Raw genomic sequence first — 20,374 nt, forward strand, 5'->3', positions numbered from 1 at the left:
CCATAGATGACAATGTGATAACAATTAGATCATGTGTTTCTGTGATGTTAAGGACGGCACGATGGCACAGTGGTTAGCACTGCTGCCTCACAGCGCCAGGGACCCGGTTTCAATTCCGGCCTTGGATGACTGTCTGTGTGGAGTTTGCACATTCTACCGTGTCTGCGTGGGTTTCCTCCGGGTGCTCCGGTTTCCTCTCATAGTCCAAAGATGTGCATGTTAGGTGGATTGGCCATGATTAATTGTCCCTTAGTGTCCAGGGATGTGCAGGTTAGATTATGGGGTAACAGGGGGAGGGCAAGTGGGCATGGATAGAGTACTCATTCGAAGGGTCGGTGCAGGCTCGATGGGTTGAATGGCCTCCTTCTGCACTGTAGGGATTCTATGATTGAGGGATAAATATTGGTCAGGACGTCAGGGATACCTACCCTGTTCTTCAAAATTATGCCAGGGGATCTTGTTTTAACATCTCATTCAAAACAAGGCCCCTCTGATACTCTAGCTCTCTGTTAGGGGAGAGTCAGCTGAGATTTTTGTGCTCAAATCTCTGGAGTGAAACTTGAACCCACACTCACCTGACTCAGAAGCAAAAGTGCTACCAACTGAAGCACAACTGACAACTGACACAGTGCCCGTTGACACTGTCGTGGGAGGGACGGAGAATTTGGCAGACTATTTCAAGGTCTGTTGACCTTGGGACGGAATTTCAACCTCAGGGTGGGCGTGACTGGAAAATACCCATGCCAGAGTAGTTCTACAAAAGTGTGTTACACATGCTACAAATCTTAAAACTTTGCTTTGTTTCCAGGCTTCCTTTATGGCCTTCTTCCTCTGACATTGATTTCTCATTTACCATAGGTTCAAAAACACTGCCCCCAACTCCCTGTCAGAGCGCAGATAGGTGACCAGCCAATTACAGATTTTCCAAGGCAAAATGCCTTTTATATCCTTCCTTCTCTTCCACCTGACTTGCCTGTGCAGAAATGTCTTGATTTCCATCGCCCTGCCATTGATAGCCTAGGCCTTAAGCTCTGAAATTTCCTTCCTAAATCTCTCCACTTGCCTCCCCTCATTTGAAATGAAAAATGAAATGAAAATGAAAATGAAAATCGCTTATTGTCACAAGTAGGCTTCAATGAAGTTACTGTGAAAAGCCCCTAGTCGCCACATTCCGGCGCCTGTTTGGGGAGGCTGGTACGGGAATCGAAACGTGCTGCATTTAAGGCACTTCTTAAAACGTACCCATTGACCAAGCTTCTACTCACAAGTCTCTTTATGCCCTTGAGATCACGGTTTGTTTGATAATTCTCCAGTGAAGCACTTGGAGATGCTTTACCATGCTAAAGCCACTATATAAATGCAAGATTAAGCTGTTGTTGAGAATTACTCAACAGAAAATCTGATATTGGGAACTGTGAGGTATTAATGTTGATTTATTTCTCCCCTCAGATGCTATTTTATTACCACCACATCTCTCCTGGGTACATAATGGGTAATGAAAACTCTACATAGCGTTTTAACTCTTGACCATCTCTTTAGTGCCCAATTCTTGGAAAACTCTGCGTTGTTCATGGTTGGCCCACCAACAGGCATAGCGCCATTTTGGCTTCTCATCAATGCTGTGTTTTCCGTTATTAAAACACAAATATCCAACCATCTGAAAGTGTTAATGTTCAGGCACCCAAAGGAAAATGTAATTCACTCCCCGAACAAGCGTGAGAATAATGAAATTGTGATTTTTTTTAATGTTCATTTGTTAGAGTTCAAAAGGGTATTTTCAAGGCACAAAGAAAGCTAGTGAATTTCCAGTGAAATGGCTAATTAGTAACTTTATTACAAGACAAAAGGTTTTAGACAGAAAAAAAAGTGAGGCGTTACTTTCAAAATATAAAAAAGGTTATTCGTGGCTGATGAGATCTACCGTGAGTAAGAGTTAAGTAGGTCACTACCAGGGATATCCCTCATTGAGGAGAAGAGGAACATTGTTAAAACTTCATACAATCAGATTATAGTGAGACAGGAGGGTTATGAACATAAACATGGATTGGTTAATACAACTGCTTACTTGACTTGACAGCTTGCTCGTGGAGAGGTTATGCTGCATTTGTAAGGATTCAGACATATCGGTTACAGGTTTGTGCATCTTCTTCAGGTCCTGCTTGTATATAACCTGGAATGGGAAGCAGAAGTGCGACACTATTATTCTCCTGACTGGTCTGGAGGGCAATCGGTTAAAATTTCTCCTGTTCGCCACTGCACAGCACAGGATGAAAATCTGGGCCTGGATCATCAACATAATGTTTGCTAATATTCTGTCCTGGTAATTCTGAGGGGCGTAATGCCACTTTTGATGTTGGGACTGCCTCTGCTATAGCTCTTCAGCGATGACCCTGTTGGAGTCTGAAGGATCAGCAGAAGAGCATCTAATTTGCAGGGGGCAGGTGAGTATGCTACTCTGAGCACTAATCTAACAGCGCTCTGTTCCTGTGCCAGGAAAGTCCACTGGCTATCAGCCACTGATCATTGCTGATCACTCCCCCATCCACGTTCCCCTCAGCCCATTCTTTACCCCTTCCCCATCTAAGGCTGGCAATCTTCTTCAAGGCTACTTGGAGGCTTCCTCGGAGGCAAGTTAATCTCGACTCATGTGGCATCCCATCCCCTGAATTACCCTGGGCCCCAAATCATCCGGGGAAATGGAAATTTCTGGTGTTTGAGGAGTTCGTAGTGGCACGAGTGGAAATTCTGTGTTTTTTAGAGCATGTCAAAAACTTCTAGAAACTGCCATGGCTGGCATTACCAGGCTGAAGCCATCTTTGCTGCTCTCAGAATTGGTGCAAAATCGAGATGTATCTGTGTGAAGGGGACTAATGACCGGAAACTCTGAATAGTGGGTTCTTATTGATTTATTCCTATAAGCTAACATTTTTTTATTGTCCAAGTTTTGGCAGCGCCAACCAGTCTTGAAAACAGTTTGGTCATTGTAGGTGGAAGAATTTCAATACTCACTTCACTGGCATTAATGTTTGCATCCTTCATAGCCTTGTACCCTGAGCTGTCCTTCAAATCAAATTTCGGCCGTATTCCCTTGAACTCTTTATCAAACTTCTCCTTGTACTTAAGCTACACATGAATTGAAATCAATGTTACTGTATGATTCCAAACATAGCAATGGCAATAGCTTTAACTCAATACAGTGAAAGAAAGATATCAAACTCATTGAACATTTTTGGAATAAGGATACAGATCAGAAGAGTGGGAGGAGTATACTGATGACATCTAAATACAATAATGACAAAAAAGGCAATACCTTGCAATGCACAAATCCAAAGGGACAAAAAAATGCACAAAGGTTGTGGAGGAAGTGTTTAACAGGAATGAGAATGGACGTGGAGCAAAAACATTGATGTTGTCTTACAAATGGGCAGTCAAAGAACCCTAATAATTCCATGGAAATTCAGCAGCAGTAAAGCTGTTCCAGTTGCCTGGCTCCTCGAAGCAACTGGGCACCGCATCCATAGCATCCCTACAATGCAGAAGGAGGCCATTGAGTCTGCACCGACCCTCTGAAGGACTGTCCAATTCGCCCACCCTATCCCTGTAACGCCACCTAACCTGCACTTCTTTGGACATCAAGGGGCAATTTTTTTTAGCATGGCCTATCATCTATCTTGAATGCAATGTGAGCGTGGAAATTTTTTCTGGACCTAAATTACTACTACTCAGAAAGGGTCAGTTTGTTTATATTTAACTCCACTTGCTAAATCTTAATGACTGCGCAGATTGAATATCGAGAGGTGAGGCTGTTGGGTTGCCTGCTCCCGACTCCAGATGCTAAGCCTAGAATGCAGGAGTCAAAGTTTATCTTCAAAAATCCTGGATTCCTGCAAAAGTGGGTGTAAAATTTCAAGAGATAAAGAAAAATCAATCCAAAGAGATCCAGTTGTGAAAAGTACAGGTCTGCCGGGTGGAAACATTCTTCTCTCAGTCTGTACCAAGGTATGTCTCACTGGATCAGAAGATGAAAAAAGTTTTTTTTTTTACATGTCTAAAGTCAGAGTTACAGTCACAGTATCTGTGAATTCCAATATGTATACAGAACCTTTCTGAATACAGCACAGAATGTAAAAAAAATACATATTGTTCCATTGTCAGCAGAAGCAAGGTGAAAAAGTTAAAAGGAAGGAAGTAATGAAAAATGGATTAGCATGACTGGCAACTTTGGGGTTCAAGAGGGCTCTTGATGCTTGGACAGTTCTTGAAGGAAGAGGAAAATGTTCTTGTGTGATAGATAATTCCGTGGAGACAATGGTGGCACAAATAGAGGGTTGTCCAAGGCTCAAACAAGAAAAATGTTGAATAGGGCCTCCGTTCTCCCTTTGTTGGACACAGAGTGAAAATGTACGTCGGAATTGCAAGTGTGGAATCAAACTGGGAAAATTGTGCTCGAAAAACAGGAATGCCAAGCTAAAGATGGACGACAGCTCAGTCTGGGGCTATTCTTGTTCATTCCTGTTTTTTGCTGCGAAGTATTCAATTAAGCTGCTTCCATTGCGTGAGTACATTTGCATTAGATTACCATCTACATTGGAAGGGCAACCCCCCAAAAATGATCATTTTGTATAAGCGGCAAGGGGATAATATAAAAATGGAGGGACGCTGTACAGGGACTCTGGATACTTAAGTTTGTCTTACGTTGCTTGAGAGGATGTTTGCTTTCTTTGCGAGTCTCATCGTAGGAGTGTCATATGAAGCAGCTCCATGACCTCTGAGTTTCTGTTTTGTGTATTCCACCTATGAAGCGTAGCAAGATGGTATGATCAGAGCGGCAGTCAGTAGCAATTAATGGGTAGCCCGGATGCAATTGCAAGCATGAGATAGAAGAGCTTCGAACAAACAAACTAATAGATGGAGAGCAGCAGATAGAGGTTTCACACCAGTCAGTAAACAACTTGTTAAAAGCAAGACACAGTTGAGTTCTGCCACAGGGATAAAATCACTTATAATGAAAATACTTAGAACAGAACAACCTCAATTGTGTGGCTATTGCTAATTTGCCAAGAAAATGTTCTTAAAATGAAATTGAGTATTGCAGACTGATGTAGCCCAAGGGCACTTTTGTGCTCAATGTAATGGATTTTGGCTGTTCTTAAGATACTGTAGATCATGGCTCATAAATCCACTTTGAACTTTTGTAAAATACTTCCAAAAATGGGTGTTGATATAAATGCCGAATATAAAATATACTCATTTCCGTTCATCAGTCGCCATGCGGAGTCTGCTCTGTATGGGCACTCTTAAATTCCCAATTATCTTCTTGGCTACACAACCCGTTTAGCCTGCCCGATCCCATGTATCGACACAAGGCAAGTTTAATCCTAAAAACTGTGGGCGGGATTCTCTCATCCCATGGCAGAGTGTCCACGCTGTCGTAAACGCCGTTGCGTTTTACGACGGCGTGAACGGGCCGCTGCCAGGACTAATTCTGGCCCCTACAGGGGGCCAGCACGGCGCTGGAGCGGTTCGCTCCACTGCAGCCTCCTTTCCTGGTGCCAAATGGGTGCAGCTCCAACCCGCGCATGTGCAGTTGGGCCGCGCCAACCCGCGCATGCGCAGGGGACTTCTTTAGCCGTTCCCGGCGCAAACTGGGTGCTACGGGATCCACGCATGCACAGTCGTGCCGGTGCCAACCCGCACATGCGCAGTGGCACTGGTGGCAATGCGCGCATGCGCAGTGGCCTCCTTCAACGTCCCTTCCCCAACGCAACATGGCACAGGACTACAGGGACCGGCGCATAGGAAATGAGTCCCCTGGCCAGGCCGCATCGGAGGCCCCCCCACCCCCCCAGGCCGCCACCCGACCCTGCCACACTGAGTTCCGCCGGCTGAGCAGGTGTGGACGGCGCCAGTGGGACTCAGCGTTTCCACGGCAGCCGCTCGGCCATCCCGGCCCGAGAATTGGCGGGCCGGCCGTGTAGAGCTGCACCAAACACGCCGGCGCCAATGGTGCTGATTCTCTGCTCTGCAGAGAATCGCGTGCTGGCGTCGGGGCGGCGTGGCCCGGTCACGGGGATTCTCCGGCCCGGCCCCGGGTTGAGAGAATCCCGCCCTGTATCTCTGGGCTGAAAAATTGAGGCCAACTCCTAATGGGAGAATAGCCATCAACATGCATTTATAAGCTAAAAATTGACTTATACAGAATGTATGGCACAAACATATTTGTTGGCAGCAGAAAAAAAAGGTCTGTCGTATATACCGTGTTGCCTTAAACACCGCAACCTATGGCACTTTGAAATGCAATACCTGTTTTCTTAATGTGCACTTGGAAGTCTATGTGATTAGAGCCCATATTTAAATACTTTAGCTGTTTTCAGTAACATCCTCCAGTACACTGGGCAACAGCATCAGATTAATAGTTTAGATGTGCTGACAGCAAAATGCTGTCACACAACAGAACTAAAGTAGAACTGAAGTAAATCAGAGTTAACAAATATTATATACAAACATAATACCTCAGCATAATATAGTTTAAAGTACATGCTGCAAAATTGTATGATTCTGTACAGGCCAACATAGTTTGACAGGCTGGAGGCTCAAGCAATCCAACAAGCCTGCTGTCTTTTTTGAGGTTGTTAAAGTATCCGTGCTTCAGCTTCTTGTTTGCATTCCCCCTTTTGTTTTTACCTGACTGGTAAGTTTGGAAACCTGTTTGGCAAGTTCAATGTCTGGGCGTCCAAGGCTGATTATACCGCGACTAGCCTCCTCACGTGCCTTGGTTCTGTAGCCGATCTGAAGGAACAGACAGAACCCGTGTGATGGGCTGTACTTAAACCCGGATGATTGCTTATCGCGCACTGAAAAACATGATGAAACATACTCACATCACTTATTAACTTGGCAGCTTCAGTAGCCTTCAGAATGTCTGGCCGATCTGCCACAGATGTGTAAGCTAGTTTGGATTTAGCATCTTTCTTGTATTCAACCTGAATGATGGAGAACCTTTTATTGTCACTGTCAGACTTTTTCACCAGAGAATAATACTGGAATAAAAATCTTTCAAACAAACTGCTCATTCCATATATTCTAAAACTTCTTTTGTCCATATAGATACAGAGGGGAACATACATAGAAAATTGAGGCAGGAAGAGGCCATTCAGCCCTCCGAGTCTGCTCACCCTTTCATTATGATCATGGCTGATTATCAAGTTCAGCACCCAAATGTATATCTACCCGCCCACGCCCCCCCCCAGTCTCTGGCCCCTCCCCCACAAACAGATGCCTACTTATGTGTGTAAATAATTTTGCCAAGTGTACAGAGTTGCTGCTGTTGGGCGGGTGCATAATACCCGACCAGTTACATTATTTGATTTTATATTTCTCTCTTGACGTTACTTTTTTGTTCTCTGCCTTTTTGATTTGTGTGAGTGTGCCCTTCTCTTCATATATCATACCCTGTGTACATAACGGCAAATATACTTTGTTCAAAAACCCAATATAAATCATTTGTACAAAAAAGAAATTACACAACGTTTTCGTCTCAACTGCTTTTTGTGGTCGTGAATTCCACAGGTGAAGAAATTTCTCCTCACCTCAGTCCTAAAAGGTTTACCCCTCATCCTATACTTCTACCCCCCCTATTTCTGGACTCCTCCACCATCGAGAACATTCTTTCTAAATCTACCCTGTTTAATCCTGTTAGAACTTTAAAAGTTTCCATGAGATCACCTCTCACTCTTCTAAACTCCAATGAATATAATCCTAACCGGCTAAGTCTCTCCTCATATGAATCTCTCCTCCGCCAACCCAGGAAACAGCCTGGTCAACCTCTGCTGCATTCCCTCCATAGCAAGAAAATCCTTCCTCAGAGAAGGACACCAAAACTACGCATAATACTCCAGGTGTGGCCACACCAGTGCCCTATACAATAATAACGTTCATCGACCATTTGGAAGTTTATAACAGCTTCAATGTAGAAAATATTTCAAGGCACTTTGCAGAGTGTTGGGGGGACGGGGGAGAAACAATATCTTGAAATAGATAAGGGATTATAAAGGTGGAGGGAGAAACCAAACTGGCTGCCCGGAAACCAGGTAAGACAGACTAGCTCGGGCACTTGAGAGTGATCATAAGGTGTACATTGAATCAATTGCAGGGGTACAGCCTGACCAAATTCTAATCCTTATCTGATCTGGCTCTGCTCTGTGGGTGAACGTTTCCAGTGGAAAACCACACTGATAAATTAAAATCCCACCCTCCTGTCGCACTGAGGCTCAGCTGGTCTCAACAGCCAGAGCTCGTGTTGGTCCATGTTTACCCATTCTGGGTGGGGGGTCAGCAGGAAGCAATCTGGAGACCACACACTGACACAAGGGGTGGGATTCTCCACCTGGTGGGATGCTCTGTTTCACTGGCAGTACGGGATTTCCCGACGGCGTGGGGCCGCCCCACGATGGGAAACCCCCATTGCCCGGCCGACGTAATGGAGCATCCCGCCGGCGGGGTGAGGCAGAAATGTGGTGCGACTGGACGGAGAATCCCGCCGATGGTAAGTTCATCTAAAACATTGATCTGATGTTGGGTGGCAAGGTAGCACAGTGGTTAGGGTCCCAGGTTCGATTCCCAGCTGGGTCACTGTCTGTGCGGAGTCTGCGCATTCTCCCCGTGTCTGCGTGGGTTTCCTCCGGGTGCTCCGGTTTCCTCCCACAGTCCAAAGATGTGCAGGTTAAGTGGATTGGCCATGTTAAATTGCCCTTTAGTGTCCAAAAAGATTAGGTGGGGTTACTTGGTTACGGGGATAGGGTGGAGGTATGGGCTTGGGTAGGGTGCTCTTCCCAAGGGCTGGTGCAGACTCGATGGGTCAAATGGCCTCCTTCTGCACTGTAAATTATATGAAATAATAACCTGTAGCTGATTATAACTAGCTCTGTGCCTAAAGTATGTTTATACAACCTGATAGAAATAATTTGTACCTCCTCTTCATTTCTACTGTAACTATGGATGAATTTTTAAGCCCCGGTGGATTAAAATAAAGGTAGGAAGGTGGGTGCGAACACAGAATTTCATGCCACCAGGTATGCCAGTTTCCTGATACCATTCTGCTCCTTGGCCACCTCACTGGAGGTGAAATGAAATGAAATGAAAATCGCTTATTGTCACAAGTAGGCTTCAAATGAAGTTACTGTGAAAAGCCCCTAGTCGCCACATTCCGGCGCCTGTTCGGAGAGGCTGGTACAGGAATTGAGCCTGCCTTGTTCTGCTTTCAAAGCCAGAGATTTAGCCCTGTGCTAAAACATCCCAGGTAGGATGTTAATCATATGTTAATTATATTATTTGGAGGTGAAGGCCATTGATTACTTAAGTATTTTGAGCACATGTAAATAGGGGATAGCCTCACCAGGGGCTGTCACCGCCTCTCACTTACTGACGTTTGTTTAATTTATTGATTTATTTTGTTCTAAAAAGAGTATAAACAAAGGATATTGAGGCCTCCCATGCCTGGTGGGTGCTGCAGGGGCTGGAGTGCATCATCAGCCCTGGGAAGGATATTTTAATTTAATTTGTTAAGTTTCCTTCACAGTCTTGTTTTATGTTACAGCGCTCCTTTAAGGGGCTGTCAATTTGTTTGATTTGTTAATGAGTTTGTTTTGGGTTAAAAAGAGTGGTAGCAGAGAGTGGCTGGGACACTATGTGTGGAGGGAGAACTGTGAGGCTGAAGAAAGTCAACAAACTCTCTCTGTAAAAGAAAGCTCTGTGCCTTAGTTTTGACTTCCCTAACCAGCTTAGATTCTATGAAGAGGCGGATGCTGCCCTCCAGTGGAATACAGCCAATTAAAGTAGTTAAAGGCCGTTTAGATTCTATGGTCAGTAGCTGAATAGAGGTTTCCAGCTGGTCTCCTGGTCCCTAGAGGAGTCAGGGAAAGGCCCAGCTCCCTGGAGGTAGCCTCCCAGCATCAAATTGGAGAGTTAACGCTTCGGGCACCCCCCCTCCACAAAGGTGGCTCAGTGGCTGGGGGGATTTTTATTTTGAAGTTAGGAGTTGGAGAGAAAAGCTCGAGTCTGGAAATTACCCGACTCAGCAGAATTTGGTCCCTGGAAAGCACCCTCGGCAACAATGTTTTCGTTCCGGGGAGGCGGGAGGCGGGAGTGGGATGGAGTCAGGCCCGCCCGCTGGCTCTGGAGGATGTTTGGAGGAGATGACAAGTGCTGAGGTGGGCAAGCTAGAACCTCCTTGGTTCTCTGAGAGTAGTAAAGGTTGTTAGGCCCTCTAGCGCTCACCTCCATACAAACCGCCATGTCCCCTCGTCACATAGCCACTCATCCAGTTTCCATTGTGGACGGGAGCCATTTAGAGATGATAAAATAAACTTCGATCAATCTAAGCGCGCTCTTACTCTGACATACTTGATACAGAAAAAAAAATCATCCATACATCGAGCACATCTGCTCGAGTGGTCAATCAGTCATAAAAACAAATTAGCTTCTATCTAAACATGAATTCAGTCATCACCCACCACCCCTCTCCCTGACACTAAGATACGTGATTTTAGAACTTTTGAAACTAAGCCAAGCATTTACAATGTGCTCAGCTGTAATAACAATCATTGAGAACTCAACAGCTAATTATATTAAAACGGCAGGAACAGATGGCTAATAGTTTTTTCTATTCTACACCAAATTACCATTAATTGACCAATTTATGGAAAATCATAGCCAGGTTGTTCAGCACACACTGCGGGGCTTCTGACCCATAGCTGACCCTGACATCAGGGTCCAGAAGACTGTGGGGAAAATTCTGCTCTACATTTCATTCAGTGGAAAGATTAGGAATACATGCCACCAAAAATGCAAAATTATCTGGATGCTTACATTACTCTGACACTTGGCCACATTCATGGCGTGTTTCACTTCTGGGGGTTCCACCATAATGGAATAAGAAGACTTGCCTTTATCTTTCTCAAACTGTTCCTTGTACAGTTTCTGTGGTCAAAGAAATTCAGATTAACAATCAGACAATGCTTTCTGAGACCATATTACTTCAGATGTTTTCAGAACTCCATGGGAAGTGCAAGACGGTGACAGGAATTTCGGAATGTAAAGTAGGTCATTCAGTCTGGCCTATTGTCCAGAGTTTCTTTCATGTTATAGTATTACTGAGGTAGTGCAGCACCCCATATGCGAATTGGCTGCACCCCCTCATCTTTAGTGAAATATGAATCTATGACTCTGATTCTTCACTTCTGAAATCCACAATTCTACTTGAGTGAGAGCAGGTGAGAACGAGGAGCGGTGAGGTATGCATCCTCCAAAGGAGATTGAAACCCAGAGCATTAACCCAACTACTATTATAAAAATGTTCATTCCAGGTTTAAGAGCAGTGCTTGCCAAAGGTCTGGGGTGGGGTTAGGGCTTTTGCCCATCATCCTATGTAACATTAAAAAAATAAACACAGGTGAAAAATATAAAGCACTTTTGAACATCCCATGTACCTTTTAATGAATTACTGAATTAACTGAAAATACATGGTCATTGTCACTTTGTTTCTTTCATCTACTCAGGATCATGGGTTTCTGCCCTGGGTCTTCACGTGACCGAACAGGCCGATTCTCATCTTGCAGATCTTTGGTCACATGGGCAGGATGTCCCACACGATAGGGGACCAGAGTACTGGATTTGCTTCCTTCTCGGCCTCTGCTCTGCCTCATTATTGAGGCGTTTGGACTCAAAGCACGGTGCAACTGAAAATCCATGTGTCACAGGAAGAAACTCCACAGCTTGGAGGGTGCAGCAGCATTGCAGAATCCAGTGATGGGTAATGAAGGCTTCCTCAGGATTGCGAACCAAGACCCACTTAAGACCTTGGCAGAGATGGAGCCCTTCACTGGGGACCGAATGGAGGGAGAGAAGATTACTACATGGCACTCACCTACCATGCAGGTACCTCGGCGCACCGACTTCTATTTCCTGAGGCTCACCACCAACCTTTTAAAAAGTTATTTCACGGGATGTAGGCATCGCTGGCTAGCTCAGCATTTATTGCCCATCCATAATTGCCCTTGAACTGAGCAGCTAGCTCGGCCATTTCAGAGGGCATTTTGAGATTCAACCACATTGCTGTGGATCTGGAGTCCCATGTAGGCCAGACCAGCTAAGGAGGGCAGGTTTCCTTCCCTGAAGGGCATTAGTGAACCAGATGGGTTTTTAATGACAATCAACAATGGTTTCATGGTCATCATTAGACTTTTAATTCCAGATGTTTTAAAATGTTGAATTCAAATTCCACGAGCTGCCGCGGTGGGATTTGAACCTAAGTTCTCAGAGCATGACCTTAGGTTTCTGGATTAATAGCCCAGTGACAATAGCACTACGCCACCGCCTCCCCTGAGGCAACATTGGGAAATGGAAGTAACAAGGAGGGAAAGAGAGCAAATCCTCTATTTGCAAGCAACAGGTGAGGAAGGGACGGCCCGTGATGGTCGCAGCAGAAGAACAAAATTCTGGTTGGGATGTTGTAAATAAGCATGCCTGAACTAATCGATTCGCCTAATTTCAGCATGGACACAGAGAAAATTACATCCCAATTTTGTACAGCCACATATAGAAGGGCTGCCGATGGTCTAACCATCTTCTGTGGAACATGCTACAGGTTGAATACTCACCCCACTGAGTAACTTGGACACCTCTTTAACATGTGAGGTTCCACGAGTCTCAGGCAGTTTCATGTAAGCAGCCCGGGGGAGCTCCTTCTTAACAGCTTCTTTGTATCTTTTCTGAAAAGCCGAGAAAGGCGAGAACAAATGTGTAACTTAAGGAACAACTTAAATGCAAAGGATTGAAAAAAGACTTGGATTCAACGAAAATGACTAGAACCATGCCAAAACCTCCTATAGATAATATGAACACCCAACATTGGCTTTTTTTCAAATGGAAATGTGTATCTACTTTGCGGCATCAGAATTTATCAATTTCTGATCAATGAAAAAGAGCCCTGAAATTGCGCCGACCAAAATGACCAGATTTATCAGCAGGGGAACCAGAATTTGGGGTGAAATTCTGATCCACCCGGTTTCTATTCCATGGACACAGGTTTGAGATTACATTGCTCCACCTCCCTCATCCTTCTCTTTCACCCAACTCCTTTATCTCAAGGAGATATATCTACAACACTCCCAAGAGAGTTACTAAATGCAATACAAATGGTTTATATTATCTGAGTTCCTCATGAAAGTAAAGCTCGAGCAGTTTATCAACCATTACCTGAAGTAGAATTTGATTACACATTTGCCCAGCCACACTGGGGCTTGCTATTGTTCAGAACACAAGGGTTGAAATTTCAGATTCAATATTTTGAGCGAAGAAGTAGGAACATGGGAGCAGGAGTGGGCCATTCAGCCCGCAAGTCCAGGAGGTCTCCCTCACGAGGTCCACACCACTTATGTAAAGCTGCGAAATGGAACAGTCGAAATTTCCAGGGCGAAAAGCTTGAAGGGTGATCAAATTCCAGGCTGCTGGCCTCTTATCGGACATTCATGAGATGCAAATGGAGTGCCCGACATGGGTCAGCGAGAAACAGGTCCTTCCATTAACCCGCCATGAAAGCCAGGAGAACCAGATTTCAAAATCATTTCCCGAGAATGGGAAGCAGACTTTTTGAGACACATCAAATTCCCAACGCTGGCAGGAGGGAAAGATTCCGCTCAAGAAAGCTAGCACAGAATGACAGAAGGCAAATTGCCCTCTGAATCATGTACATTCTATTTTATCTACCTGACCTAGGAAGGTACAGCTATTGCACATCATGGCCTAAAATGGGAGGTGTCAAGTTAATGTTTTAGTATTCGGACAATGCATGAAATTGCATATCCTCCAAACCACCACGAGTAAATTCATGATTAAAAGTAAATGAAATGCTGCTTTACCACGCTGAATTTCTCAAGCCCCGGTCTACCCAGGAGCTATGAACACTTTATTGGAAATAACTACGGTACCTCAGACATTAGGGTGGAGACAGCTTTAGCGTGCAGCATCTGCGGTGTGTCTGGAACTGGTTGGTAGATGCCTCTTTCTTTCTCGTGCTTCAGTTTGTATTTTATCTGCGAATGACACACAGCAATTAGTATCTTACAATCAGAGGCTCCGCGTGCCTGTGCTCCCTCTGGAAGAGGTTTCTAATTAGTCCCACTTTCCTGCTCTTTCCCCATAATCCTGCAAATCTGTTCTTCCCTCTATTAAATCGAGTGATGACGGACTAGGTGTTCCCCTAGCGTGGCTTTGGAAATGGGTTTATGAAGATTTCCTGTTCAGTGCCTGTACTGAAGTCACAGGCACCTCCCCGCCCCCTTACCCCACGACAACCAATTCAAAAAAAAATACACCTCTCAAGACTAGCTTTGTTTGAAAGGCTTAAAGAAAAATGCCTTTGAGAAATTTGGGGTCTATGTGTTGCGGAGAGGATGGGGTTGGGGAGAATGGTGTTGGAGGTAGGTAACACAGAAAATAGTCCTTCCGATGCCTTAGCCTTCTTGATAGGCAATTGCAAACACCACAAGCAAAGTTTGGAAGCAAGACTCGCGTAATGAGTTAAGCTGTTGGTAAGCAAAGTGTATGGTGTTGAAGCTATGATGTGGAGATGCCGGCGTTGGACTGGGCTGAGCACAGTAAGAAGTCTTACAACACCAGGTTAAAGTCCCAACAGGTTTGTTTCAAACACTAGCTTTCGGAGCACTGCTCCTTCCTCCTTCCTCCGTTCACCTGAGGAAGGAGCAGTGCTCCGAAAGCTAGTGTTTGAAACAAACATGTTGGTCTTTAACCTGGTGTTGTAAGACTTCTTAGAGTGTTGAAGCTGTCAGTACAGTATGAGTTGGATGCAGCGACAAGCCCTCTTCCACTAATCTCCTTTGCTGTCAATCTCAGTAGATCATCTCCAAGGCACAAGTGTAATTTTATCCCTCAATCCTCACATCAACCACCCGGAGGTGTAATGTTAATTTGTGTTAAATTATAGCAATATTGCACTGTGGACTCACTAAATTAAGACGTAATGGCGTCATGGTCAGCAGACCAAGAGATTTTAATCTTCTCAGCATGGGCTGAATTGTGTGCAATTTTCAACAGCGATAGGACCAAATGCCACAATTATGGATGTTAGTACTTACCCCACTGGCCAAGTCTGTATTTTCTACAGCTAGTATCATGTTCTTGTCTCCATAGACAGGCACTGAGATCTTGCAACCTTTCAAGTATTCTCTGTCCAATTTGTAATCCACCTGTCACAAATAATAAAGAGATTGAATTAGAAATAGCATATCAACATCAGCAACGTGTAGTTTCAGAGCACTGAGCATTTGAATTTAACAACTGAAAGGCCCCCTCCTATATCTGTTCATTCTCCACTATTGGGACATTCTTGTATCCTTTTCATTTTTCTTTATTTCAGCACCTTCCACCTTCTCAAGGGTAATTAGGGATGAGCAATGAATGCTGGTCTGGCCAGTAAAGCCTATATTTCACGGACAAATATATATATTTAAAAAGTCCCCTCAGGATCTTTATGTTTCAATAAGATCACCTCTCGTTCTTCTAAACGCCAATGGCTACTCGCTCAATCAGTCCAATCTTTCCTCAGACGATAACCACCCCATACCCAGGAATCAGTCAAGTGAACTTTCTCTGAACTGCTTCTAATGCTATAGGGGGCATAATATCAGAGTTCCCCCATGTCAGATTTGTGGGTTCTCCAAAGATGTGGTAGGGAATCTCTCTCAGAATTTCCCCAATAAGTATTTGCACAAAAATTGCCCAGAAGTGCAAACTTCCTCTGGGCAATTGCTCTGCACTGACAAACATTTGATTAAATCACAACCTTCAGATGGTTCCAGCTGTGTTAGAAAAATACTTACCCAGAAAATGTTAGACGAATTAAAACCTCTTCTGACATCTTGGTAACTATTGTAAAGACCCAGTCTGACTCCCCCCCCCCCCCCCCCCCCCCCCCCCCCCAAGGGACCTCCACCCACATTCCTGACTCTCAGGGGGCTCCCAGCACCCCCTGGCTCAAGTGAATCCCCCTTCTCCCACCACAGGACTGACCCACCCCCACCTACTGACCCCGACTGGACCCACCCCACAAAACTGAGCCCCCTTAACCCCGCAGACCCGGCGTCTCCCACCCAACCCGACTGTCCAATTTGCATGTAGTTTAAAATCGTCCATGTTTGTTGCCATGCCTTTCCTACAAGCCTGTATTATTTCTTTGTGTATACCTCACCCTATAGCGTCATTACTTTTAAGAGGCTTATCGACATGTCCCACAAATTACTTCTGAAGAAGTAAATTTGGACTCAAAACGTTAACTCTTTCTCAAAAGCTGCTGCCAGACCTGCTGAGTTTTTCAGCATTCTCTGACTTTATCCCACAAATGATTTCTTCACTTTTCCATTTCGTATCTTTACCCAAACTGATTCTATGTTTTTATCTTTAGAACTAGGATCCTCTCTCACTAATGTACTAATGTCACCCTTAGTTAACAGAGTTACCCCACCGTTCCTAGCTTTCTGTCCTTCCAAAATGTCAAGTACTCCCGAAAGACGTGCTGTTACATAATTTGGACATTCTGAATTCTTCCTCCATGTACCTGAACAGGTGATGGAGTGTGGCAACTAGGGGCTATTCACAGTAACTTCATTGCAATGTTAATGTAAGCCTACTTGTGACAATGAAGATTATTATTATTATATTCTGATCCCAGCAGTGGTTACCTTGCAGCCATGCCTCTGTAATGGCTATAATGACTAATGGCTAATTCTTTGAGGAAGTGACAAATTCTTTGAGGAAGTGACAAAGTTAATTGACGAGGGAAGGGCTGTAGATGTCATATACATAGACTTTAGTAAGGCGTTTGATTAAGTTTCCCATGGCAGGTTGATGGAAAAAGTGAAGTCGGAAGGGGTTCAGCGTGTATTAGCTAGATGGATAAAGAACTGGCTGGGCAACAGGAGACAGAGAGTAGTGGTGGGAGGGAGTGTCTCAAAATGGAGAAGGGTGACTAGGGATCCGTGCTTGGACCACTGTTGTTTGTGATATACATAAATGACCTGGAGGAAGGTATAGGTGGTCTGATTAGCAAGTTTGCAGATGATACTAAGATTGGTGGAGTTGCAGATAGCGAGGAGGACTGTCAGAGAATACAGCAAAATATAGATAGATTGGAGAGTTGGGCAGAGAAATGGCAGATGGAGTTCAATCCAGGCAAATGCAAGGTGATGCATTTTGGAAGATCAAATTCAAGAGCGGACTATATGGTCAATGGAAGAGTCCTGGGGAAAATTGATGTACAGAGAGATCTGGGAGTTCAGGTCCATTGTACCCTGAAGGTGGCAATGCAGGTTGATAGAGTGGTCAAGAAGGCATACAGCATCTTGCCTTCATCGGACGGGGTATTGAGTACAAGAGTAGGCAGGTCATGTTACAGTTGTATAGGACTTTGGTTAGGCCATATTTGGAATACTGCGTTCAGTTCTGGTCGCCACGTTACCAGAAGGATGTGGATGCTTTAGAGAGGGTGCAGTGGAGGCTCACCAGGCTGTTGCCTGGTGTGGAGGGTGCTAGCTATGAAGAAAGGTTGAGTAGATTAGGATTGTTTTCGTTGGAAAGACAGAGGTTGAGGGGGGACCTGATTGAGGTCTACAAAATTATGAGAGGTATGGACAGGGTGGATAGCAACAAGCTTTTTCCAAGATTGGGGTGTCAATTACAAGGGGTCACGATTTCAAGGTGAGAGGGGGAAAGTTTAAGGGAGATGTGCGTGGAATGTTTTTTACGCAGAGGATGGTGGGTGCTTGGAACGCTTTGCCAGCGGAGGTGGTAGAGGTGGGCACAATAGCATCATTTAAGATGCATCTAGACAGATATATGAACAGGCGGGGAACAGAGGGAAGTAGACCTTGGAAAATAGGCAATAGGTTTAGATAAAGGATCTGGATCGGCGCAAGGTGGGAGGGCCGAAGGGCCTGTTCCTGTGCTGTAATTGTCTTTGTTCTTATAATCTCATATATGTTTATTTCTATTTGAGCAGACAATTCCATTTGTTTATTTTTACAAATGCTATAGGCATTCAGATAAAAATGTACTGTTCTCACCCAGTCTGGATTACCCTTGATTAGAGTTGCATCTTGTTGGCGCAAAATCATAGAACAAACAAATTTGTTGGTCCCAAAGTACAACTTATTGAGGTTCTAACTCTGATATTTCACTGGATGTGATTTTCACTTGGATCTGGGGCCAAGCTCAACCTAATAGTAGTTTATGAATTTGAGGTTTGTTTGACAAGACTTGTTTGTATATACTGTACCAATGTGCATGAAGCACTGTGACGTTGGCTTTACTTACATCGCTCTGCTGCTGCGAGGCCTTGTACGCCTGCACAAAGTCGGGTCGGTCCGCAGTCCACATCCACTTTGCTTTGGTGGCCTCGTACTTCTTCTTGTAATCAAGCTAGGATCAAGCAATGAAAATAAAATTGAAATCTGGGCAATACAATAATTATTGTTGAAACCTACGTGATCTATCCACTGGATTTTCACATATTGAAAACGTGTCTGTTCTCTATCCACAACCACCACTGCTATTATTTTTTTGTTATAAAGCTGACCTAAAGTTAACGGTCCTCTTTCTTCCAATTCTTATCAAAGCAGCGACTGATGATGGGGTTCAGCTTCATGGGCATGGGCACTCATGTCACATATCACATTAATTAGTGACTGCTCAATCATGACTTTAGGCAGTGGGGTTATTTTGATAATGTGGATTGGTTGGACATGAGAATTGGGACACGTGTTTAATGGATGAGATGATGCTGCACATTCACCCAATATTAAATGTTTGGCATGATATTTAGTCACAAGTAGCATCCAAATCCAGCCACATAGAGTCTTCATCCACTTTCCGCTCAAAGATTTAAAAAGGGGGCACTTAGATTAGTTTAGCAAGTTAGGTCAATAGTCCTAAATTATAATATTATCACTTTCAAACAACGGAATAACTGTCATTTTGTTGGGCCAATGGAGATCTCACCTATCGATTCCCCTCCATCAGTTGCATGCGGAAGGCCCAGTGGAATCAACTGCCCTTCAGGCACTTACTTGGCCACCATAGCGCCTTCCCTGCGATTGAGGTCTGGCCGGCTTTCTGAGGGCTCCTAAGACCCATGCAGGCCCCATTTAATCAATGACTGGGTATCAGTTGGTTCATTAATGAGCCTAATTAACATCCTGTGTCACCATCCAATAATCCAGGCCTGCGACACCATGTCCATTGTTATAAAGTGCTTTGGGGTAACATGAGGTTACAAAAGACACTATTTAAAAACAACTCTTTCCTTTCACTCTTTCAAAACATGCTGAAAGCACTTACATTGGTCGTGTTCTTGTATGCACTCTTGGCAGCCCTGATCGCAAAGGCATCACCAGCAATGTTGCAATTAGATTTATTCCGCTCATAATTCTCCCTGTATTTCAACTGTCAACAGAAATAAATGATTGAAATCCTGTTAACCACAGGTACTTTGATATCATATTTTTAGGGGTCCTTCCATTGGCTAAAATGTCATTTTTAAGTTACTTTAATAAGTTAATGAACTAAATATATTTAGTGAATAACAACTGAAAGCATTTTATTAATTTTGTATATTTAAGTGGCAGCTGAATGCCAAATCTACTGTCATTGACATTCTCTTTTCACGTACTTAATCTGTTTTTGCCGCTCGCAGAAAAATACTTTTCACTGTACCTCGGTACATGTGACAATAAACAAATCCAATCCTAGCACAGCTAAACATATTATCTTGGGTCATTCAGTATAAAAAATTGAAGCTTACGCATACAAATGTACAGGAAGGAATGAAGATTATTCTGATTAGGTTGGATGAAGTAAGGAGGCTGAAGGCTTCAGTGTTAGCCGTTAACCAAATGACCAGTTTATGCACTGTTCATTCCAAGTAATTCCACGTAATATCAGAAAAAACTGGAAAAACTCGGCAGGTTTGGCAGCAGCTGTGGCGAGAGAAACAGCGGTCGGAATTTCCCCCCAAAATGGTCAAGTGTCAGCTCCAGCAAGGAAACCGATATGTTTCACCCCAGAGAACATGTCTTCCCACACTTTGCCATTTTTTGGAAGGAGGGGGCATGTTTTGTGCCATCATTGGGAGGGGCATGGCCTAATCACAGCAACACGCCTGGTTTCACAGGGATCGGTGCCCTAAACCCAAAGTGAAATTTAAGACCCCGTCCCCACTCCGCCCGATATCAGGGACCCCACCATTGATTCCATTTTCTTTTTTTTTTATATAATTTTTATTGGAATTTTTTACAGAAAATATAAA

At 44.2% G+C, this 20,374-nt stretch overlaps 1 protein-coding gene across 12 annotated transcripts in view; it reads right to left on the bottom strand.

The window, feature by feature from the left end:
* Positions 1-20,374, bottom strand: part of neb (nebulin) — a 361,584-nt gene that overhangs the window by 57,912 nt on the left and 283,298 nt on the right. For all 12 annotated transcript variants that reach the window (XM_038790010.1, XM_038790016.1, XM_038790008.1 and 9 more), the window contains 11 exons: positions 19,408-19,512; positions 18,385-18,489; positions 15,153-15,263; positions 13,986-14,090; positions 12,657-12,767; positions 10,867-10,977; positions 6,882-6,983; positions 6,685-6,789; positions 4,696-4,794; positions 3,010-3,123; positions 2,066-2,170 (listed from right to left, as the gene is read on the bottom strand). In XM_038790010.1, coding sequence (XP_038645938.1) covers positions 2,066-2,170; positions 3,010-3,123; positions 4,696-4,794; positions 6,685-6,789; positions 6,882-6,983; positions 10,867-10,977; positions 12,657-12,767; positions 13,986-14,090; positions 15,153-15,263; positions 18,385-18,489; positions 19,408-19,512 — 1,173 coding nt within the window. The remainder of the gene's footprint in view (positions 1-2,065; positions 2,171-3,009; positions 3,124-4,695; positions 4,795-6,684; positions 6,790-6,881; positions 6,984-10,866; positions 10,978-12,656; positions 12,768-13,985; positions 14,091-15,152; positions 15,264-18,384; positions 18,490-19,407; positions 19,513-20,374) is intronic.

Source organism: Scyliorhinus canicula, chromosome 2 (assembly GCF_902713615.1).
Source record: "Scyliorhinus canicula chromosome 2, sScyCan1.1, whole genome shotgun sequence".
Lineage (NCBI taxonomy): Eukaryota > Metazoa > Chordata > Chondrichthyes > Carcharhiniformes > Scyliorhinidae > Scyliorhinus > Scyliorhinus canicula.